The 22,870-nt window shown below is 47.8% G+C and overlaps 1 protein-coding gene across 6 annotated transcripts in view; it reads right to left on the reverse strand.

Moving 5' to 3' along the window:
* The window catches only part of HNF1B (HNF1 homeobox B), a 53,478-nt gene that overhangs the window by 14,874 nt on the left and 15,734 nt on the right, over window positions 1-22,870 (reverse strand). For 4 of the 6 annotated variants that reach the window (XM_019423996.2, XM_053892729.1, XM_053892726.1 and 1 more), the window contains exons 5-6: window positions 6,772-6,932; window positions 968-1,100 (exon numbers count right to left, since the gene is read on the reverse strand). In XM_019423996.2, coding sequence (XP_019279541.1) covers window positions 968-1,100; window positions 6,772-6,932 — 294 coding nt within the window. Of the gene's footprint in view, window positions 1-967; window positions 1,104-6,771; window positions 6,933-22,870 lie in introns of all 6 variants that reach the window. The other 2 variants (XM_053892725.1, XM_053892727.1) reach the window with 1 other exon arrangement.

The following is a 22,870-nucleotide window of genomic DNA, read 5'->3' on the forward strand; positions in this document are numbered from 1 at the left end:
CTGATTTAGAGAGAGAGAAGAGAGAAACAGGAAAAGGTGATAAAATACAGAGGAGTCGGTGCAGCCACAAGGGCAGAGGAACAATGTCAGTTAAAACAAAGATGAGCAATGCGCCTTCCTTCGATCCCTCCTGAGACTTCTTGGGAGCGCTTCCCAGGGTCACAGTGGTGACTTGGCCTTAGCTGTCACGACTGAGCTGAGAACACACTGAACACTCATCCACATTAGGATTCTGAGAGAGCCATCCACAGACATGGCCCCAGTCAGCCTTCCCATGCCCTGAACTGGCCCATCTGTGAGGATGTGGAATGAGGGCCTCCTAGACCTGGGAGGACCTGATCCATTCACCAGTCTCCAGCCATGTTTCTCCTTAAAGACTCGGAGATGCTCCGCCAGTTTCCCTCAGAGCTCCCTCTCACTGGACTTGCACCACTGGGCAAACAGGCGTCCCATGACCACATGAAATTCCCTGTTTAGAAGGAAGCCCATTGTTGTTCCATCTTTGCCAACACAAAGAAACATCAGCATAACTTTGTGGAAAATCCACCGTAAACTTAGTGGTCGAAATGAACACTAGACAAAAGTATAAGCTATGATATTATACATACTCACGCCTTATAGATTGGCAAGCATGTTTCTACACACTATTATTTAATCACCTCAGCAACCCATTTTACAGATGAGGAAACAGAACCTCATTAAGGTTAATGATTTGCCCCAGGATGCACAGCTGGTGAGTTGTGCCCAAGATTCACCTTGATTCTGTTATTTTCTCTTTCTTTAGGCTAAACAATCCAAATACGGTTGAGGAGAGAGAAAAGGAACTAAACAAGTGGAATCAAATCCCACAAGTGGTGGGTGAGTTTGAAGGGGGTCTGCTAGGAACTGTTTTGAAACTCAGGTTGACTTACTTCCCACACTTCTCCTTACCTACCCCCGAAGTTTTCTGACCAAGAACAGAACTTACTTTGTGCAATGGCCATGACTCCAGAGAGGGGGGTCATGATGAGGTTTTGAGATTGCTGGGGATTATGGTGGGACAGGCTGTGGATATTCGTCAAGGTGCTGACGGGGGGCAGACCACCTCCTGAGACTGAGATCTGCTGGAGAGAAAAAACAAAAACACCATGAGTGGAGCTGGGATTGCAAAAAGCAGTGTCCAAATTGACATAACTCGGGGCACCTAGGGGCTCAGTCGGTTAAGCGACTGACTTTGGCTCAGGTCATGATCTCGCGGTCTGTGGGTTTGAGCCCCGCATTGGGTTCTGTGCTGACAGAAAAAAAAAATTTTTTTTAATGACATGACTGAGCAATTCCTTGGCACAGCTCATTCATTCATTCATTCATTCAGTAAAAATTATTAAGCATACACTGAGGCACATTTCTAGATGCTGGAGATAGAGAAGTAAAATACCCAATAATCCCTTCCCTATGGTGCTTCCAGTGGTTGACTATCTTTTTTTCTTTTAAGTAAAAAATATTTTTAACATTTATTTATTTTTGAGAGACAGAGTGCAAGCAGGGGAACGACAGAGAGAGGAGACACAGAATACGAAGCAGGCTCCAGGCTCTGAGCTGCCAGCCCAATGTGGGGCTCGAATCCACAACCCATGAGATCATGACCTGAGCCAAAGTTGGAGGCTCAACTGATTGAACCACCCAGGTGCCCCTCATTGGTTGACTATCTCTGAGTTCCTAGCCTGCCTTAGACATTCTTCTGCCCATGGGGTATTAGAGGACTGTCACTTGCTTAATTTGGAAGTATCCTCTGTTCTGCTCTGTACCTTGTATATTATTGGTGCTAAAGACACGTGGCTGCTAAAAATAATAACTGAAGAAATGCTCTGGGAGAGCAGACTGGGGACCAGGCAGAAGTGCAAGAAAGCTTTCACGGACTACAGGCTCCATTAAGTACCACTTGTACATTAACTTACAAACTTCATGATAGTTCCATAAGGCAGATACTTCTGCCATCCCTGTTTCCCTGATGAAAAAAACCAAGGGTCAGAGTAGATATGTATAATGCCTAAGATCCAATAACCTAGTAAATGGTATATCTGGTATTCAAACACAGGTCTGTCTGCCTCTAGAATTTGAGTTCTTTTAGAGAACTTCTTTTAGAGAGAAACTTTCCCCACCCCTGCAATTATTATCAAGGGTTGCAGGGGGATCAGACATCATTGGGCTTCTCTACCTTTTCCAAATCTCCACTATCCATTAAAAGATTTTTATTTTTTATTTTTTGGTCAAGGAACTGATGTTGTAATGAGAAAGCTACTAAACAATAAGCCCTCGGCCCCAGGTGCCCCCATTCTGTTTCACCATTATATTTTAGTGATAGGTTAGTAAGAGAAAGCTACTGATTTTCACGTGTTTACTTCATACATCCTTTTGGGGGGGGGGGATCGAATCCTTTTATTTATTCCTAATAGTGTCTTTTCCTTATTGATTTTCTTCATTTCTCCAAACGTATAATGACATCACAAGCACATGTGCTGATAGGGTCTCTTCCTTGCTAGTACTCATATGTGTACATGTCTATTGCATTGGTTAGAACTTTCTAAATAGTATCAAACAGTAACAGCTGTAATAGATGTGCTTGCTTTGATTCTGATGTTTTCAGAAATGCTTCCAGTGTTTCCCCATTAATTATAAGGAGCTATCACTTTCACACACACCCACACCCACTTTTGGTGATGAAGCATTTTAATACTTACAGTTTTAAAATAATTTCTAAAATTATTAAGAAAGGGTGTCTCAGGCCACCTAGCTGGCTCTGTTGGTGGAGCACATGACTCTTGATCTCGGGGTTGTAAGTTCAAGCCCCACGTTGGGTGTAGAGATTACTTAAAAATAAAATCAGGAAGGAAGGAAGAAAAGGAGGGAGGGAGGGAGGAAGGAAGGAAGGAAGGAAGGGAGTGAGGAAGGAAGGAAAGAAGGGAGGGAGGGAGAAAGGAGGAAGAAAAGAAAGAAGGAAGGAAGGAAAATAGAGGTCTCCCATCATTGTGAACTGCTCCAGACATTCTTGATGGTATCAGGACCACTGGGAAACGTTTTAGGGTTAGGATACAAACATTCAGTGTCTGAGTAACTCAGCTGCCCTTCCTCCCAGAGCTTGTCAAATTATAGGTCGCACACCAGCACCCAGGTAAGACACTATCTCCCACCTTGACCTGGTCAGCCACAGAGCTTCCAAGGTTAATTTGAAAAAGAAAGAAAGAAAAAAACCAAACAGGTTTGTTTGTGTTTTTAAAATGGGCATCGAGAAAGGAGTTGGGGGGTCACGTGACCAAGAAGGAATTCCGACCACATCAAACAAGAGAGAACCAGCCTGTTTGCTGGACTTGTTTTTCAAAATGTCAGAGTCATTAAAAAAAAAAATCAGTAACCTGCCTTCGGACTTCCTTTGGGTAATGTAGTCCTTTGGAGAAAGTCAATGAAGTGACGGTAATCTCTCCTGTTTCAATGTTTGATTTTAATGGTGAAAGACAAACGCAGATGCCGACGATAAAAACAACTTAAATGTGCATGGCTTCAGAGTCTGTAATGTGCTTCCACTGACTGTCCTCAATAGGTATCGACACAGCTAGGGAGGGCATTATTATCACTGCCCCTGTGTTACAGATTAAGAGTCTGATCCCCCGAAGAGTTGCAAGACTAACACTAGGTCCCTTGACTAGTGAGTGAGGAAGCCAGAATTCAAACTCAGTTTTACTAGAGTTCAAATACTTACTGTTTGGGGGTAACCTTGGTCAAGTGCCTTCCCACTAAAATGCAACCATTCTTTTCTATTTGTCACCAAGACTGAAGGAAGCCCGGGGCTGCCAAGGACGCAGCTGGGTTTGAATTACATGAATGCTGCCATTTGCAGAACTTTCACCTATGTTAAGTGCTTTACTGCCTACAGCCTAAGAGGTTAGTGTTATTGCCCCTACATTGTGGACAAGGAAACTGAAGCTGAAGAAGTGAAGAAATTTGCACAAGAAGTGGTGTTGGTATTGAAAGCAGGCCATTTGCCGCCAAGGTTTTTCACTGTTAGGCTATACTGCTTCAATGTGAAAGAATCCAGAATGTGCTTTTTAATTATTATTATTATTTTTTAAGTAAACTCTACACCCAGTGTGGGGCTCAAACTCACGACCCTGAGATCAAAAGCCACATGCTCCACTGATGGAGCCAGCCAGGCACCCCAGTATGTGCTTTTGAAAAAAAAAAAAAAAAGGAGAGGGGCACCTGGGTGGCTCAGTAGGTTAAGTACCTGAATTCAGCTCAGGATCTCAACATTCATGAGTTCGAGCCCCGTGTCTATGCTGACAGCTCAGAGCCTGGAGCCTGCTTCAGATTCTGTGTCTCCCTCTCCCTCTGCCCCTCCCCTTTCATGCTCTGTCTCTCTCTCAAAAATAAACAAACATTGAAAAAATTATCTATGAAAAAAACAACAACAAGGTTCAACATACACAAACTGCAACCCTAAATCTGGCCAGCTTTTTGTCAATGCATTTGGGTATGGGAGAGGGGACAGATAGTGCAAAAGAAAGCTCAAATGATCAGCAGCATTTCCCAAACTAATTACTGGGGTAAGATTTCCAATTCACGTCCCACTGACAGTACACAAGAGATTGTCACTCCTCACATGGGGCTTACCCAAACGACAGCGGAGCTATAAGCAGCCCTCACACCAACCCCATGACGCAGGCATTATTACCCCCCATTTTATAGATGAGGAAGCTAAAGTTAAGCAACATATCCATCTGATTGCTGAGCCCAAGGCTTACACACACTGGTTCTCTTGCCCGTGTTATTTTTAACCATACTCCACTCTTGCCTTGGTGGACCACAATCTGTGATGCACCTGTTAGATATTAACAGAAAACAGATTCTTGAATTTGGGCATCCAGTAATAGTGACATAACATATGAACCAGGGTGTTGGAGACTAGTAAAAAGCTGGTCCCTGCAAACAAGCTTCCAGGTGTTTGCTAACGTTGAGGTGTGCTCTCTTGGTCAATCATCAATCCAATAATATACTGGCCATTAGGGCACTGCTGAGCAGAACAGGAAGCAGAAAGTGTGTCTGCAGGCTGCCTTTGGAGCAGCCCCGGCTTGGGGTGAGGCCACTTGCCTCTTAGGAAAAAGAGCAGGAGGGTGCAAGGGAAACCCCAAGGACCTTCAAGCAATAGAAGCAGAGACTTGAAGGATTTCATGCACTGAGAAGTCAAGACTTCTTCCACAAGACCCTCTTCCCCAGGGCAGCTTGGGCAATCCTTACTCTTAACCTGTTTGGGTCTCAAAGTGACTCATGAAGACTTGTCTGTGCCTCTTACAAAGTAGCCACACAAACGGTTTTTCATGAAGAAAAGGCATAAGGGATGAGGGGAGGGAAAGGGGGCTACAAAATGCCTCCCTCAGGAGCGCCTTTTCATTTTTGTTTGCACAGACCACTACCAGGGAAAGCAGCTCGCGTCCCCGAGACGAGAGTTGGCCGAGCCAGCACTCCTCTTGGAAACTACACTTTGTTTTTCCTCCAGGGAGCTGGGGACTCAATCACCTGTGACTCACCATTCCTGTGTTGCCTACACAGCACACACGTCAAGGTCTAAAATGGCATCTGCTCCCCGTCCCCTTCCCCCACGCCGGCCCCCACCTGCCCCTGGGTCAGACACCTTGAGGGAATGTGTGCGGCTCCACCTTGAGCGTGGAAGCCAGGAACCTGCAGCTCCTCCCCCCCAACCCCCCCACTGAAACATGGAGCATGACCCAAAGAATAAAGTTTTCCATTTCCTGCCCTTACTCGTGTCGTAATGCTTGTTTCTCTCCGGGGCTGCGCTCCCCTGCACTCGTGCTGTTAGAGAATGAGAGCCTTGAAAATTCAAATTCAAAAAGAGTCTATTCCTCGCCAAGTGTGCTAAACTTACATCTGGGTGTGGGCTGTGGTTATGATTGTAGAAAACTTCAGTTAAAGAGAGGAACACTGACATTAACAATAACACCAGTCACTTCTTGAATATTTAACACGGTGCTGAGTATTTCCCTTGTTATCACAGTTGTTCCCCCCAACAACCGCACTGTTATTATGCCCGTTTTATAGTTGAGAGACGGAGAGTGGTTCAGTAACCTGCCCAAGGCTACACAGCTATTAAATGCTAGAGCTGGGATTTGAACCGGGTCACTGGAACTTCAAAGTCGGTGCTTCTCACTTTCCTTGTAAGCCTCACCTCGCCCTGCCCCGCCCCACCGCCATTTTGTGCCCTGCTCTGCACTGACATACCACCTGATGTCCCAGTTCAAGAAGCCTCTCTCCATCTCCTGCCATCCACTACATCCTGACTTAATTTCTCTCCTTGCCGGCACCAGGGTGTGGCGAAGAGAAAGAGGGGGCTTGTTTCAAAGTGAAATACTCTCTAAGGTTAAAAGACTGGCTTTGGAGGCCTTGGGGGGGGGGTTACGAATGAACATTTTATCAACACAAATGTCATTGCCTGCCCCAAAACAAACAGCGTCCCACCCGGCTTGCTCCTTTATGAGGCATTCAATCAATAAAATGAGAGCAGGACTCTGTCAGATTTATTGGCTAGGTTCAAACCGAACACCTCTTCCACCCGCCAAAGGCTGGGTCACCAGCTCTACCTTTCCGTCCCAACTCTGGACAGCCCCCGTTTTCCCCTCTGGGGCTACAATGGCTCATTGTTTGAGGCAGGCCTTGTGAGAAGTTGTGTTTGTTTTGCCTCTTATCTTATCAGCTCCAGAGCTACAATGGCCCAGGTGTACTCACCATTTTACCATCAGGTGAGAGGAGATTGTGGCCAGGGTCCAGACTGGCTGGAGAGACTTGCTGTAAAACAGACTGGCTGGTCACCATGGCATTGTTGCCATGGTGACTGATTGTTGAGGAGGAAGTGACCTCATTGTTTCCCTGCTGGCTGTAGCGGACTCCTGCAAAACAAGACAGACCCAACAGCAGACATGAGTGCCCCCAGGGCCCTGGAACACACATTTGACTCCCCTTGTTTTCACACAGTGGATGACAAGAACCCAAAGTTGCCTTTTCCTCCCCTGTTTCCTATGAGAGACACTGGCTGGCTTTCTCCACGGTAAAGGCTAGAGTGGACTCTACTTAATTTTGGAATGTAAGCTCCTTGAGGGCAGGACATTTTTATCTGTTTTGTTTTGTTCATTGCTGTATCCCCAGTACCTTGCCACTTGGTAACCACTCAATAAATATCTGTCAGAGGAATGAATGAATGAATGAATGAATGAACGAACGAACGAGCAAGTGGACAAAAGGATGCTGCTTATTCTTGCTTCAGCATACTTCTTGCAGGATTTGGGGGCTGAGATTGGCCTTCTCTTCCTAACTAGAGTATTTCTTGTATTCTTCAAAATGTCTTCTAGAAATGTTTCCCTGGCATCTCTTGGCAATGTGTGGCTGCAAAGCATGAGTAGACCCGTCCTACAAAGAGGCACTTGTCCAGGGAGCCCTGTAAGAGCCAGAGTGGAAGGCATCGGTCTTTGCACACTACTATTATGGCTGAGCACAAGAGGCCGGGGCTGGGGGTGGGGAGGGTGTTGCACACGGACAGAACAGGTCAGGGATGGGGCTGTAGCTGGGGGTCTGTGGCTCTGGAACTCACATTCCTTTGATGGGGTCCCATTTGGCTGACTTCCAGGGCCCAGGGGAAGGCGAGTCTGCCGGGAGGTGGGGCAGGCAGCACACACAGGCAGGATGTGGATGCTTTAGTAAACCACTGCAGTTAGGTCTGCAAGGGAGGGGAGAACCAAGCATGTTTATAGCCTCACTACTCTGGCCCTCCCTCTGGTTCAGGAACCAAAACAGAGGTCTGTGCTCAGGAAAGGAAAAGCACTGGGCAGAGAAGGCGACCGAAGGGGTGCAAGTAACCTGGACCCAGTTTGCAGAGTCCAAGTCCTGCTAGATGTGCCCGTGAAACAGACAAAGACAAAGCTGGGGGCAGCTGGGGCATCTCACCCTAAGCTCAAAGCCTACAAAGACTGTGTTCTTGTGTTGTACTTTGGACTTGACAAAAAGGTTTGGGGGACCCTATTTCTACCTGCAGGAGAGGGAGACCAGTGCTCTGGGCATGCAGTTATTTGGAGGGGTGGGCCAACTATCTGGCTGCACTTCTCCTTTTGCCAGCTTTTCCAAGACAAACCATTACTGTATAAAGTATACTGACTCTATTGGTCTGTTTCCCCCTGTCCTGCTTCCTGCTTCCCCCTGGAGCCCCACCTGCCCAAGGAGGCTACAAAGCCCCCCTTCCCAGGGGCCAGGCAAGCTGCCATAACCAGCAGCCTCCAAATCACTAAGATGAAGCTTGCCAAGAGGAGACCCAAACCAGTCTTCTGGCATCATCCAAAGGACATTACCCAAGGCTGATATGACCTAGAGCTTAAGAGGGCTGGGAAGAAAACAAATGCTAAGGCAGGGTTCTAACCTTCAAGAGCAACGTGTTTGACTCTGCGTGGCTTGATGAATGCTCTATGGGCTTCCTCTATTGGTTGCTGTCCTCATCCTTTGATTCAAGGGGCTGTCAGTGGGGGGTGACGGTGGCAAATTGGAATTTGGTGGTTATTGGTCTGGGGCACCACACTTTTGGGGGAACAGGAGCCATGAGGTTAAAAGGAGGAAGGCTCCCCTGCCTCTGAACCAACACCCCCTCCCCAGTCCTGCCCGCGGTCCTCCACACCTATCTGCAGTCCCTGCATCTCCTATCTCCTACCCTCTATTCATCCCATTGGATCACACTGGGTCTTTTTTCTCCACTCACATTTACCACTGGGCTCCTGGCAGGATACATCCAACAGCTCACAGTGTTGTGACATAGAAGAAGAAAGATCTGTGCCTTGTGAGCTCAGGAGGCAGAGAAGATCCAACAGAAAAGAGGGAGGCAGGTTTCAAAGCAATAATAGGAAGAATTTTCTGAGGAGGGACAGTGGGAAGACTGTGGGCTCAGGAGCTAGACAAACTCAGGCTCAAATCCCACTTTGCCCTTAGGAGATGTTCGATCTTGGAAAAATTACTTCTCTCTCTCTCTCTGTGCCTTCACCTCCTCTCATAAAATGGAGGGAACACTTCCTTCACAGGGAAATTTCTGGATAAGAGAATATATCTAAAAGTTTCCTAGCATGATGCTAAAGAAATGGTAACTATGGGTCGGGAGGCAGCTAGTATGGGGATGGACCCCAGGATATTTGCCCTAAGACTCTAGAATTCTAGGCAACTTAGGGCAGATTCTAAGTACTGAATGGAATGACCTGTCCATGGAGCATAGTTCCCCAAGAATCCTACTCTGAAGAACCACTTATGTGTTTTGCCCTGGAAGCTACTTGGGAGGCAAGCCTGGCTCCTGTTTTCTCGTTCTTTCCTTTTGGAGGGACTGCACTTCACCTTGTTTTTCTCTTGCTTTCTCTGACTCCCCGGCCCGCTATTTACCTCCCCAAGATGCTCTGCTCCTGAGTGAGTGGTGATAACGCTGGGAGTCAGGTGTGTGTTCACCTCCCAGCCTGTCCCCATCATCGATTCAGCCTCAAGTCAAACAGACTCTGGTTTTAGCCTATTTAATTTGGCCAAAGGAAGAGGGCCCGTCCTCTGGTGATCAAATATGGGTCACAGGGAGGCTTCTCCCCTACTGCAGGCTACATAATTATGTATTTAAAAATAATTAACCAAGGATACCCATAGGAAACAAAGCCTTCTTTAGGAGGGAGCCTGGCAGAAGAGCGTCAAGGGCCATTTGTTAGAATCCAGCCAGGGTAGCCCAAGGCTGCTGTGGTTTTCAAACCTTGTTTTCTCCCCCAGCACAGCTTCATGTAAGGGTGGAGCTGTTCTGTTTAAAGACAGAGGGGCCTTGGGGCGCCTGGGTGGCTCGGGTGGTTAAGCATAGGACTTCAGCTCAGGTTCATGAGATCGAGCCCTGCATCTGGCTCTGCACTAACAGGGTAGAGCTTGCTTGGGATTTTCTCTCTCTCTCTCTCTCTCTCTCTCTCTCTCTCTCTCTCTCTCTCTCACTTTCTGCCCCCCCCCCCACTTGTGCTTTCTCTCTCTCTCAAAATAAATAAATAAATAAATAAACTTAAAAAAAAAAAAAAGAAAGACAGGGGCCTAGGCCTCTGGCTAAGGGACAGCTTTGGGTTGGCAGGCAGGGGATCATCCCTGTTTGATCTCAGCTCGGCCATCAGTGTCCTGGGTGAGCTCAGCTTCCTCATCTCTGAGCCAGAGGTCTGCCCACTGTTGGGGGTGGGGGGGGTGCTGTTCTCACTGCAGAGTGTGGTGGGAGCTGGTGGGGCTGCTTGCCAGCTCCAGATTCACCTGTAACCTTCCCCACCGGTGCTTCTCCCACCAAGGAGTTTGGCAGTCACTCTGGACCCAGAGAAAGTGGCTGTAATCAGGTAGCCACCTTAAAGGGGATGGAAGGTGTATCACAAAGTATCCACTGGCGATCCCCCAGAAATAGGTGTTCTTGTCAGAGGAAGGAAAGAGGCCAGGTCCTTGTGTATTTCACAAACTCAGAAGGGTACTTCAAAGGAGAACCAAAGTGGAGGAGGCTCTGGAGCCAGGCAACCTGGGTTTGAATCCTGGCTCTACCACAGATTAGCTGTGTGGCCTTGGGGAAGTTACTTAACCACCCCAAGCTTCAGTTTCTCTGCTGTTAACAGTATCTGCCCCTTAGGGTCATGGGGAGGAAGATGAACGACTCAGTGGATGTGAAAGTCCCCAGAATGTGTTTGGCACAAGATACCTCATTCCTTCTACTTTGGGACTGTCTTTGTTTAAAAGACATTTTCAGGAGGCTGAGGTTACAAAACTTTATTGAGTACCTATCATGTGGCAGGTACTGTGCTTGGGGAATGGAGCACATTCCCTTCCTCCTTCACCATTGCAAGCTCTGAAAATGAATATACCACAAGGGCTCTGGGTTACGATGCCAAAGATGCCAGGTTAACAGCCCCAGAGGCCCCACAGGAGATATGACAACACTAGACGTGGCCCCGTACCTTCCACTCTCTTCTTGGATCAAGTCACTAATTGGCCATGCCCCCATCGCTGGTCCTATGAACCACGGCATAAGCAGTAAACGTCATCCCAGCTAGAATCTAGTGACAAACACATCAAAACATGAAAGAAGCTTGTGGGTTCCAGAAGCCAGTGTCTCCACATTCCACTTTCTGCACCAGCACCACCTCCAAGGCACTCTTCTCACTGCTGGAGCTTGGGATTTCTTTCTCAAACAAACTTGTACCACGTCACTGCCCTGTTTGGAAACCTATGACGGCCCTTCGCTGCCTTCTGGAAAACCCCCAACCCAAGACTAGCAGAATGGGGCCTTTGTGACTCCAGCTCGCCTTATTTGTATCATCTCTCACGACATCCCATACAGCCATGTCGGAGCACCTGCCGTTCGTCACATTGGCCCTGCCATCTCCTGCCTCTGTGCTTTTGCTTCTGCTGTTCCCTCTGCCAGGAAAGCTCTTCCCTTCTTCTCCATGCCACATCTTTTAAGAGGGTTAAATGCCATCTCCTCTGTGGAACTCACTTTGATTCATTCTGATAGTTAACTGCTTCGCCCTTGGTATTTTACATGCAGTCAAGACTCTTACAGCAGGAGTCGGACACCCTGCACCATAATGTTCTGATAATAGGATACTTCTTGTTCCCTCTTAAAGGAAGGGATGACTTTTTACTCATTGTTGCTTCCTCGGAGCCTCACAGAGGGCCTTGGGACTGTGAATATTTCCCGAATGAAGGAATGAGCCCTCAGCTGCTTTGAGCATTCATGCTCTAGAACAAGGGAGCATCCCTCTGGCAGAAGGAGAGAATGCTGTCAGTCCTGCGGGAATGTTGGTATTGAAAGTGTGGATCTGTTCCAGTTCTACTGACAAATATGGGATAATCTGAGTGTAACATGAATTTCACACTTGAGGAATTCAGAAATCGGCACCCAGCTGAATGGAGCCACAAAGGACACTAACCATACTAGTGTGTGTGCACGTACATACATGCATGTGCATGCATGCGCACACGCACACACACTCTGAGCATCTACCAACAGTTCACTGCATGTGCTATAAGCCACATTGATCCGCAGCTAGAGTTACAATTTTCCTTCTGATTTCCGACAACCCTCCTTCTCCTACTTCACATTAACTCTCAAGCCACAGCCCTTCTGATGCCTGCTTCCGAAGGCAAACTGCAGGACTGTTTTCAAGGTAAAGGGCCATATTTATCATTCTACAGCATTTATGCATTTCCTAACCACGTAACAGGTGTAAAACTTGGCTAATGTTTTTGTTAGATTCTTATCTTTCTAAGGGGTGTCATTGAAGAAGTTTTGAGTATTGTGTCCTTAACCCCATTTTGTTCCCCATAAACCCTATAGTTTTTATTGGGTTACTTTACAGAGCACAGTGGTTTTTATGATGTGAATGTTGGGTTCTATAGAACTGACCATGTATCTGTTTTCAAAGACAGACACAACTGCCTTGTGGAAGGGACCCCAGAGAGGACCTGCTCAGGGAGTAATCAACCGTGGGGACTTTTCAGAAACCTGTGCTTCAGGGGCTTAGAACTATAGCCCTCTTAGAGCTTCTAAAATTTTTTTAAATGTTTTATTTATTTTGGGGAGAGAGACAGACAGAGTGTGAGCAGGGAAGGGGCAGAGAGAGAGAGAGGGAGATCCAGAATCTGAAGCAGGTTCCAGGTTCTGAGCTGTCACAGAGCCCAACACAGGCTCGAACCCACGAATCACGAGATCATAACCTGAGCCAAAGTCAGATGCTTAACTGACAGGGCCACCCAGGCACCCTCTCTTAGAGCTTCTAAAAGCAGCTGAGATCCCAATTCCACAATTCCAGAAATCAACAGGACACCAGCAATTAGACACTTGAAACTAATACCCTCTTTCTGTCTCTCTGCCTTGATGATTCTGGACCAATCAACTTTTGGGTCTTGGTATTTTTATCTACAAGATGGGCATATGGATCTTCCTTCCTCAGAAGCCATAACGATGAATGAATTAAATAAGGTAAGAGAAACATTGGGTTTTGCTCAGAGAGAAAATGCCAGGCAAAGAAAAGAGCAACGTCAGCCAGGAAAACATGACCAGAATTGCTCTTTTTAGCAAGAAGAAAAGTGGGAGGTGTGGCCTCCTGGGCCATGTGAGGTTCAGCTTGCCCCCACGTGGCCTTTGGTGCTGAAGCGAGGGGGTCCTTTTTACTGGGGTCTGTGAGCCTCACCCAAGGATCTGGTGGGATGCCTTTCACCCTTGACATTTCAAAACCAATCTCCCATCCCTGATAATGCAGGAATGTTCCTCTGGCTGGTGGACCTCTGCCAGCGCGAATGAGCGTCCCAGCCACCCACAGAGTAAACATTACTCAACTGGCCAGAGCTCTGTCACACGCATTCTTCCCCTGTGTTTCTAACCTCATGCAGAGCACAGCCCAACCCTGTTGGGTCTAGAACCTGGGAATTTAAACCCAGGCAAGCAGGAGCGTGCGACAGAGAAAGCTCCTCCCAAAGGAAACAACTCTGCTCATCAGTTATGGGTAGACAGAGCTGTCTTTCCTATGACGCCAACACATACGGCCGGGGAGGGGGCCAGGCAGAATTAGGCCCGGGAACCTATCCTCAGAAATCCATTTCCCCTCTCCCCACAGAGGAGTCACTTTCTTGAGAAAAGAGGCAGACACGCAAATTATTCAGTCTAGTGACCGTCTGAGAGGCTCATCTGGGATAAAAGATTGTGAACTGGGAGGTCCAGAAATAAAAGCTTTAAATAAAGGAGATAGCACGGCTGCCTCAGTTTCCTCACTGGTAACACGGGACTACCACCAGCTCTTATTCTCATTTCCTCCCCTCTGGGGATAAAGATTAACATTTGTGAAGAGTTCAGATTAAAAATCCGAAAGCCTGAGAGGAAAAAAGCTGATGCAAGGCGGAAGCAGTTGAAACACTGGGCTGGGTTTTAATTCCACATCTCTTTCTACCCGAGGTGGCTGGGTTAGGAGCCCAGTTCCTAAGAGGAGAAATACAGACAGGCCTGCGGGGACGGTAAACATTCTTGAACTCAAGGAGTAAAAGTTGAGTGATACTTAAGGAAAGCCCACAAACTGGTTTTCTTATAAAAATCAAAGCAAATGTAACCAACGGGGGAAAAAAAATCGTCTTCCATCAAAAGCATCTTGGCCAAGAACAGAAGTTGACCTGCACAGTGCACCTGAGAAAATCACACATGTGGGGAGGTAGGAGGGCCACAGAAACCGGCCACCATGCCTGGTCCTTACTGGAGAGCCCGTTTCTGCAGGCAAACATCAGATGCTTTGCAACAAGCCCTTCAGCCCGGAGGCCACTGTACAAGTGAAAGAAACCAGGCCGGCACTTGAGAACTTGAGAAGTCCTCACATCTGTGAGTGTTTTACGCAGCCTGCTCTCAATGTGTCACGGATGCCCATTCGACAGAATGGAAAGCTGAGGTTCGAAGAGGAAGAGGTTATTTTCACTACCTCTTGTGAAGGGGCCCCCAGCAAGTCAGCGGCGTCCTGAAGCCGACCCTTCTTCTTCTTCCCCGTAAGCCCCAAATTGATTCCAGGTAGGTTGAGCCTCCATCGTGACCCCCCAAGGAGTTTGAAATGATTTTGTTTACTCGTTTCTTGACTGTCTCTGTCACTGGAATGTAAGCCCAACGAGGGCAAGACCTTGCCTGCGGTCTCCACTGTGTCCTCAGCACCTCGCACAGAGCCTAGCCTGTGAGAGGCGCTCGGTAAATATTGGTGGAATGAGCAACTGATGACCAGGTTTCACATGGTCTGTGGAGCTGAGCGGTGCAAAAGCGACAGTGGTATACATTTCTCCTCTAGGTCTCCTGATTTTGCTGAGGTTAGTGGGAGGCATGCCCCTTAAAGAAGGAGGAAGGGGGAGTGAGAGAGGAGGAGAAAGCGAGAGTAAAATATAATCAAAATAGAAATAGCACTGACACATTGGGGTGATTTTGTGTTTGAAGGCGCAGGGTGAGTGCACCGAGGAGTAGTACTTACGAAGCAGCCTGGATCTCGTTAGTGCTTTACCTAGTGTGAAAAAGGCCAATGGGGGTGCCTGTAGGGGGCCTACCCATTCCTGACTTCTTGGGGCCTAAGCATAAGTCTCACTACCTAGGATGCTTAAAGCAGGTGGGGGGTGGGGGGTTGAAATGGGTGCTTCCATGGGCACAGGCTGAGCATTTCTAAAGGTGTGGGGCAGCGGGTGGGAAGCCCGAATTTGGACTCACTCTGTTAGAACCCAGTTTGAGGCTCATCGGGTTGATTTTGAGGAAGGATCAATTAATGGGAATTTACTGTGGCAACACTAAATGTCACTTAAATGCCTTTTTCTCCAAAGGAAGCTGGAGTGAAAACTTAGAAGGGTTAAAAGCGGACATCATTAGGCCTAAAGGCTGTGAGGACAGACAGAGCCCTGCCGCAGTCTGGCTCCTGGGGTCTCTTTTCTCAGAGGCAGCCTTTGCAAGGAGGGGTAATGTAGCTGTAACAAAGGCCCCTGGGCTTGGCTGGCGAGGAGGACGATGACGCTTCTAGTGGATCTGGGGAACGAAGAAGGCTATAAAGCCATCAGCAGACTGAGCCACTGGGTGTCCACACAAAAGTAAGGTCCTAAAAACAGACATCTGTATTGTGACTGAAAGGCTCATAAAATTGCCTTAGAAAGGAGAGGTTTTCCACTGCGACCCATTCATAAGCAGGGCCCCGCTGGGAAGTGACACCCGGGGAGAAGATCCTTTGAGGCCTGGCAAGTGTCAGAGCTGTCCCGTTACGGGAGTTTGCCTGGCCAGACCCCAGCCTCTTCATCACCACCGTTGGAGGCAGCTCCCCCAGCAGCAGCAGCAGCAGCAGCAGCAGCAGCAGCAGCATCATGACAGATAGCCATTGGGTACCAGCTCATGGACGCTGGTCCCAGGCTGCACCAGGCATCGGGGTGAGGCTTTGGAGGTTGGATGATTACTGGCTTCCACTGAACAGGAGCACCAGCAAAGCACTCAGGGAGCAGTCCCCCAAGGATGGCAGCTGCTTAGAGCCATCTCTCCAAATGACTCTGATCTGCAAAAAAAAATCCAGGCCCTTTTCTAGACCTTGGCTTACTCAACATAAACTCAGGAAGAGCTATTCTAGCTCTTTTCTTGTCCAAGACATGCTGGTAAGAAATTATAATAGGAACTAATGTAGTAGAGCATTAAGCTGACTAGTAGAACTAAATTAAACTAGTAGACTAAGCTAGTAAACTAAACCAGTAGAACATTAAGAGAAAAAGAATAATAATATGCTCTCTTTTATGTTGAGAGAGAGAGAGAGAACAAGCAAGCACATGTGAGCAGGGGAGAGGGGCAGAGGGAAAGAGAGAGAATCTTAAGCAGACTCCATGCTTAGCACAGAGCCCAACATGGGGCTCCATCCCACGACCCAGGGATCATGACCTGAGCTGAAATCCAGAGTCTGATGCTCAAATGACTGAGCCACCCAGGCACCCCAAAAATATGTTCTTTGAAAACTTCCTGGTAACATTAAATATTGGAGGTTATGCGTGTGTGTGTGTGTGTGTGTGTGTGTGTGTATACACTGTATATTTTGGTTAAGCAGTATCAATGAAAGTAGAGCTGGATGTCATTGTTTCTAGAAAAGGGAAAATATGCTTTAAATCATAATATGTACTATGTTACGTAAAGCAAGACAAACTATGGAGTTTGTCAGTTTAACTCTAAACCTGAAAAACAGATTACAAAATAGAGGATTTATGTATTTGGGTTTTGGACAAGAAGCCCTTCATAATAGATATGGTCAGTGCACAAATAATGGAATGTCCACCATGTGCCAGGCACAGGTTATGGACTGGAGACATAGTGGTGAAGAAAGCCAACTCGGGCTTCGATGTGGGTACAGCCTGGAATTCCACCACTCAGCATACATACACAGTTTTAGAGACTCCGGGAACTACTTTTCCTCACAGGAAGAATGAGACTTACTGGATTTCTTTCTTTTTCTTTGACATATAGGGATGCAAACCTTATACTTCACCCAGCAGGAAGATTCTCAAGAAGGAGGAGAAGGCTTGTTTCTGTTTCCATTGGTAAAACATCTTGAGATAAATCAAGCAGCTATTTTGTACCCACCATGCAAATTGATGTGACACAAATGGGAGATGTTATTCAGAGGTTTTCCCCGCTCGCTGAACAAGAACTCCCTGGGCTTCATCACCAACCCAGTCCAAGAGGTGCTGACCAGGAAGCGGCACCCTGCCTTGGGTAGGGCCAGAAGGCAATGGGCATGCAGGCTGCCACTCAAAGGCCCTGAAAGTGTTAACCTTCAGCAGTGATAGGTGTCTCGTTTACACCCATTATAAATCTGTTTATTGTGACTGGCCCCACCCAATCTGCTGCTGCTGTAAAGCTCTAATGGTCCCTAATAAAGGTGGAAGGATTGTAACAGCACACAGTTCCTGAAATGGGGAAGGAGCGAGAGACAGACAGATGATGAGCTTAACAATAAGATATCACAATGACCAAGTCCCTCTGCTACTTCAGGCAGCAGGGGCCTGGGCCTCAACACTTGATGCTACATGCAATCTCCAAATACTCACCTGTCAGAGCTGAAAGGTCCGACACCCTCATTTGCCAGAATCCCTGAGAAGTTAGGTGATTGGCCCAAGGTCACCCCTTCTCATTCGCGGATCAGGTCTCCTGAATCCTAGTCCAGGGCCCTTCCCCCAGCGGCCTCACCTCTCCTAGTTTAGCAAAGGGCCTTCAGGATCATCATCAACCCCTTCAGACCCTCATGCTCCATCTGGCCTTGTGATGTCCAGCCCTGACTGTATATCCAAATTTCTTAAGAGAGTTTATTGAAACTTTCCACGCCTGACCCGCCACCCCCGCGCCCCCCCCCCCCCCCCCCCCCCCGCCAACATCAAGTTCTGATTCTAAAAGGTGTAGGTGGGGGAGATGTGGGTGTTTTTAATGAGCTCCCAAGATGCCTTTTATGTGGGCTGGGATGGAGGTGTAAGAAGCACAGGTCTTGCCAATACTTGGGTTTCATGGTTTCTGATGTCTCAAATGAGAAGCAGGGTTCATGGAAAAGGAAACTTCCAGGGTGAAACTGCAAGCCACACCCTAGTCAAGAACCCAAGGAAACCCAAAGCTCTTCTTCTCTCTCAAGGCCCTAAGGGCTCCTGAGCCAACCCAACAATACCTTGTCAGGCACCTTGTTGCTGGGCCCTTTATCATACTTAAACCTCACATCAGCCCTGAGGAGACAGACATCACAATCCCTGATCCCTATTTTATAGATGAACACACTGAGGTTCAACGAGCCCAAGTAACCATCAGAGAGTGAAGGAACCACAGATCAAGCCCAAGCCTGTTTGGGGATGCTACCCCTTGCTACCCAGATACACCCTTCTTGAGTGCAGTCCAGGCAAGGGCCTGCCCGTAGCCAGCTTGCCTCAGGGGATGGAGACTTCCCTGGGAGAGTCATTAAACACTAAAGATATCTGCATGGTGTTTTTCCAGCTTGGGAGGGAGGTGAGTCTGTGTTCTGAGAAAGATGGTTCTTGACTTCCTGAAAGCATTAGAGATTGGGCTTCATCGGTTGACTCCTCAGTGGCTAAACTCACACAGTGGTGCTTTTGTCGGGCTGCTGAAGCCAGAGCACAGGGCAACAGGAAGGCGTATCTTAGGCAGATGCAGGCTCACAGGCTGAGGGAAGCAGCTTCCAGAGAATCAGCCCTCTGGAGCCTCTGAGGTTTCCTGTGTTCACTGCAGGAGTTGTGTCCACCCTCCCCTTCTTACTGCTCTTGTGCCTGAAATTTGGGGGAGCTTCCCTCCTAAGAACAAAGGCCATTAAGCTTCTCTGATCGGGCTTCCACCAAGAAAGTACCACACCCCCTCTAATTGGCAGGATCCCAGGGCTAATTACTAACAAGCAGGGTGCTCGCGCCTCCTTAAATTAAAGGAGAAAAATGCCCTACAGGAAATTCAGGGTCATCTTATGAACCTGACCTCCTGCTACATGGTCATGAGCCTCCGCCCCTCCCCACAATCCTTGGCGCTTCCCAGCTCTGTTTTTTTGCTCTAAATGCCTATGGTACTGGATATGGCACTGGACGTGCGTTATGGATGTCACAGAGCAGTCCTTCTTGGAAGAATGAGAAACTGCATTATACAAGAAGCCAGACTTAATCTGCCACAAACACCAAGATGAGTGTCTAGTTGGAAACCCTTCAAGTTCTCTAAAAGTCAGGGTTGAAAGAAACCTCCAAGAGGAACAGAGAGAAAGAGGGGGAATAAAAACCCAAAACAAGGCCCTGCAAGGAATGGCAATAGCTACCATTCATGAGCACCTGCTACATCCAGGGTGCTTTACATACACCAGCTCATTTAATCCTCATAGCCTCTGCATGAGTTGGTGTCCCGTTTTACAAATTGAAAAACTGGGGCTTAGTGATCCCAGAGATTTGCCCATTGTCACACAGGCCAAGTCGAGGTTGGAATTCAGGTCTGCCTGCATAGTATATGACTCGTTGCTACACCCACTGGATTTAGAAAAGCATTTCCCCAGATTATCTTCAATCTGTATCACACGTCAGGGTGATGGTCAGGCATCTATGGCACAGCCTGGGCACTGGGATTTTTACATTTTTTTTAACATTTATTTTTATTTTGAGAGAGTGATAGAGAGCAAGCAGGGGAGAGGCACGGAAGGAGGGAGACAGAATACCAAGCAGCACAGAATACCTTACAGCACAGAGCCCAATGAGGGGCTCGAACTGATAAACCGTGAAATCATGACCTGAGCCAAAATCAAGAGTCGGATGCTTGACCAACTGAGCCACCCAGGCACCCCTGGGTATTGGGATTTTAGAAGCTCCCTAGTTGATTCTAAAGTGTGGCAAGGTATTGGAAACCATTATCCTAGAGTGGGGGTCCGCAAACTGTGGTCCAAACAGGCCAAAGCAGTTTGTGGGACCCATGAGCTCAGCTTGGCTTTTACCTTTTTAAACGGTTGGGGGAAAAATCCAAAGAAGAATATTTTGTGATATTTGAAAATTATAGGAAATTCAAATCTCAGTCCCGTACATAACGTTTTGTTGGAAGACAGCCACATTCGTTTGTTTACATATGGTTCATGGCCACATTTATCCCACAAAGGCAGAGTCAAGTAATTGTGAAGACAGACTATACAGCCCAAAAAGCCTAAATTATTTACATAAAAAGTTTGCCAACCCCTATACCAGAGTTCCTAGGATGATAACCACAACTGAATGCCTCATTTGACCTTATATTGGGGCTATGTTACATTCATATATATATATGAATTTTCATATATGTGGGTGTGTATGTATGTGTGTGTGTGTGTATATATATATATATATAGCTTCCCCATTTGTGCTTGTACTTCTCATCGAAAAGTGGGTAGAGGCAAAATGCCAGATCTTGTGCCTTCCCATCGAGCAGCTAGCTTCAAAGGCCCTTGCACAGATTTTGGCCGCTCTCTGTACCTCTGGTGCTTAATTCCCCCCAAGTTCCTGTCCGTTCCCATCAAACCTTCAACAAACAGATTCCAAGGGCACTTCTATAACCTGCAGGCAGGGGCTGTGTGTTTACTGGCAGCTTCCTTCCTCCTCAGTGCTGACTGGAGGCAACAAGGAGTCCTTGAATCATCTAAGGGTCCTTCAGGGGGATTAGGCATGGCCCACGGGGCTGCCTACAGTGATAGCACTCCAGTATCTCCTGGCTCCTTTGTGCACAAGCTCTGAGCCCCACCAGCCCAGCAGCCAGGTTTCTTTGTATGCAGACCAGGCTCGGTCCACTATCAGGAGGAGGTTGCCAGCAGAATCTCTGAAGGCTGGGCCTCTTAATCTCATTAATATCCTGATTGTCTTCCTCAATCTAGCGGCAGCCGACAGGGTGGTACCGCAAGATAAAATGACCTTCAAATTCAGCAGATAAAATGGCCGTCAGATAAAGTCCTTCTGAAGGAGAAACGTGGAGCCAGGTCCACCCCTGGACTCCCAGTCAGGGAGGGTTTCCTAAAACACCAGATGTTTCAAGGTGGCATTTGTTTCTTTTCTGAACTGAAATAAGCTGCTACTTTGGGACAATAGGGCTTATTTACTATGGGGACCTTTGCTGCCGAGATGAATATTTTTACGACCACCCTCATAAACGCCCCGCCCCTTGTCTGCTGCCCGGGGAGGGGGCGGAGCTTCAGAGGTGAGCTGAGGTGACCCGGCTGTCTCAGAAGCCCCATTAAGTTGTTAAGGCATTTAGTGCCCCAGACAGTGCCGACTGCAAGGGCAGTTCAAATCCCTGCCCAGATGGGGATGGGGTGGTGGAAGAGGGGGCTCACATCTCTTTCTGCAGAGTGCAGAATCTACCTTGGTCAGGGGCAACAGTTGGTGCAGGGGAAGCAGTAAACTAGCCAGACTGGGAGACCCCCATCCTTGGCCATGCTCTCCTAAAGCCTTTTGTCTTTCAGAGGGGAGCAATAAGAATGTGGGAAAAGAAGGGACTGTGGGGGTATTGTGTGTGTGTTGGTTTCCATGCCTGAAAAGTTCTTAGCATCTGCATAAAGCAGAAGAGATGGTCAGTGTGTAATAGTTCAAAACCTGTCTCTACTGCTTGCTAACTATATGAACTTGGGCAAATTATCTACATTCCAAACATCTTACCTTCGTTCATTGTAAAATGGGGATATGGGTACAGAAAGTTTCTACCCTACAAGGTTGTCATGAGAATTAGATAAGATGATGCATGGAGGCACTCAGCGCAGGGCCTGGAACCCAGGAAATATTTAATCAACACTAGCTGTTATGATTATTCACATTAGCCATAACCCTTCCGTTGGGCACTTTTGAGATTTCCTTGGGTCCTACAGATTTCAGCATCAGGGAAAGCAGCAGCAACCACACAGATATCCTGGCCCAGAGTTTGATTTGTCTGAGACTCAGTCTTTGGACTCTTGTGGGTGACTTGGTAGGGCATGCGAGAGGCCACAAGGGGGAGGTGGGAGGCAGGATTCTCTGGGTTTCAAGCTCTGATCTGACCATCAAGTCCACTAGGCTTGGAGAAAGAGCAAGAGAAGCAGGAGTAAGCAGCCACAGAAATAAAGGTCTCCACTTAAAGTACCCAAAGATTCTTCTGGAAGGGCTTCCTCTCACCTCTGGGAGAATGAGCCTCAATCTCCTTCCCAAAAGATGATAGAAGAGTGAGGACATGATGTGTTGGCTGAATGAAAGCTGAAGACCTTCTGCTCCCCCCTTGCTGTCGCAGACAGCTGCAGGCTGGAGCAAAGGGTACAGTGAGCCAGGCCACCACAGATCATGCAGCTGGGCCCCAAGGCTTGGGCCAAGGCTAGCCCAGCTTCCATTCCATGCCAACTTCCTCCTCCTCCTCCTCCTCCTCCTCCTCCTCCTCCTCCTCGAGCCAATCAATACAAGCACCTGTCTCCAACCAGTCCCCTTCCTCGCCACAGCCCTGCTCTCTGACCTTTTGGGGGCCTTTCTCTTGATTCCATTCCAGAATGGAGGTAGGGGCCATCACTCCGGGCCTGCTCAATGGCCTCAGAATGGGCTGTCATGGGGCCTATAACCAGGGACAGCTCCTGCTGGCGAGAGCAGGGCTGGGAGGGGGGTGTGTGTGCAGATAAAGGCCTTCCAGACTGAAGATAAATGGCCGCCTGCAGCCTGCTACAGTAACTTCAGGCCCCCAAGAAGAGCAAACAAAGGGTGCCCCTGTGACACTCACTGGAAAGATGAAGGCCCATCAGCGGCAGCCAGGCTGGTTCAAAGCCCCAACTTAATTGGCAATTAAGCATGCATA

This window comes from Panthera pardus, unplaced genomic scaffold (genome assembly GCF_024362965.1).
Source record: "Panthera pardus isolate Hobbes unplaced genomic scaffold, ASM2436296v1 HiC_scaffold_3, whole genome shotgun sequence".
In the NCBI taxonomy this organism is placed as follows: domain Eukaryota; kingdom Metazoa; phylum Chordata; class Mammalia; order Carnivora; family Felidae; genus Panthera; species Panthera pardus.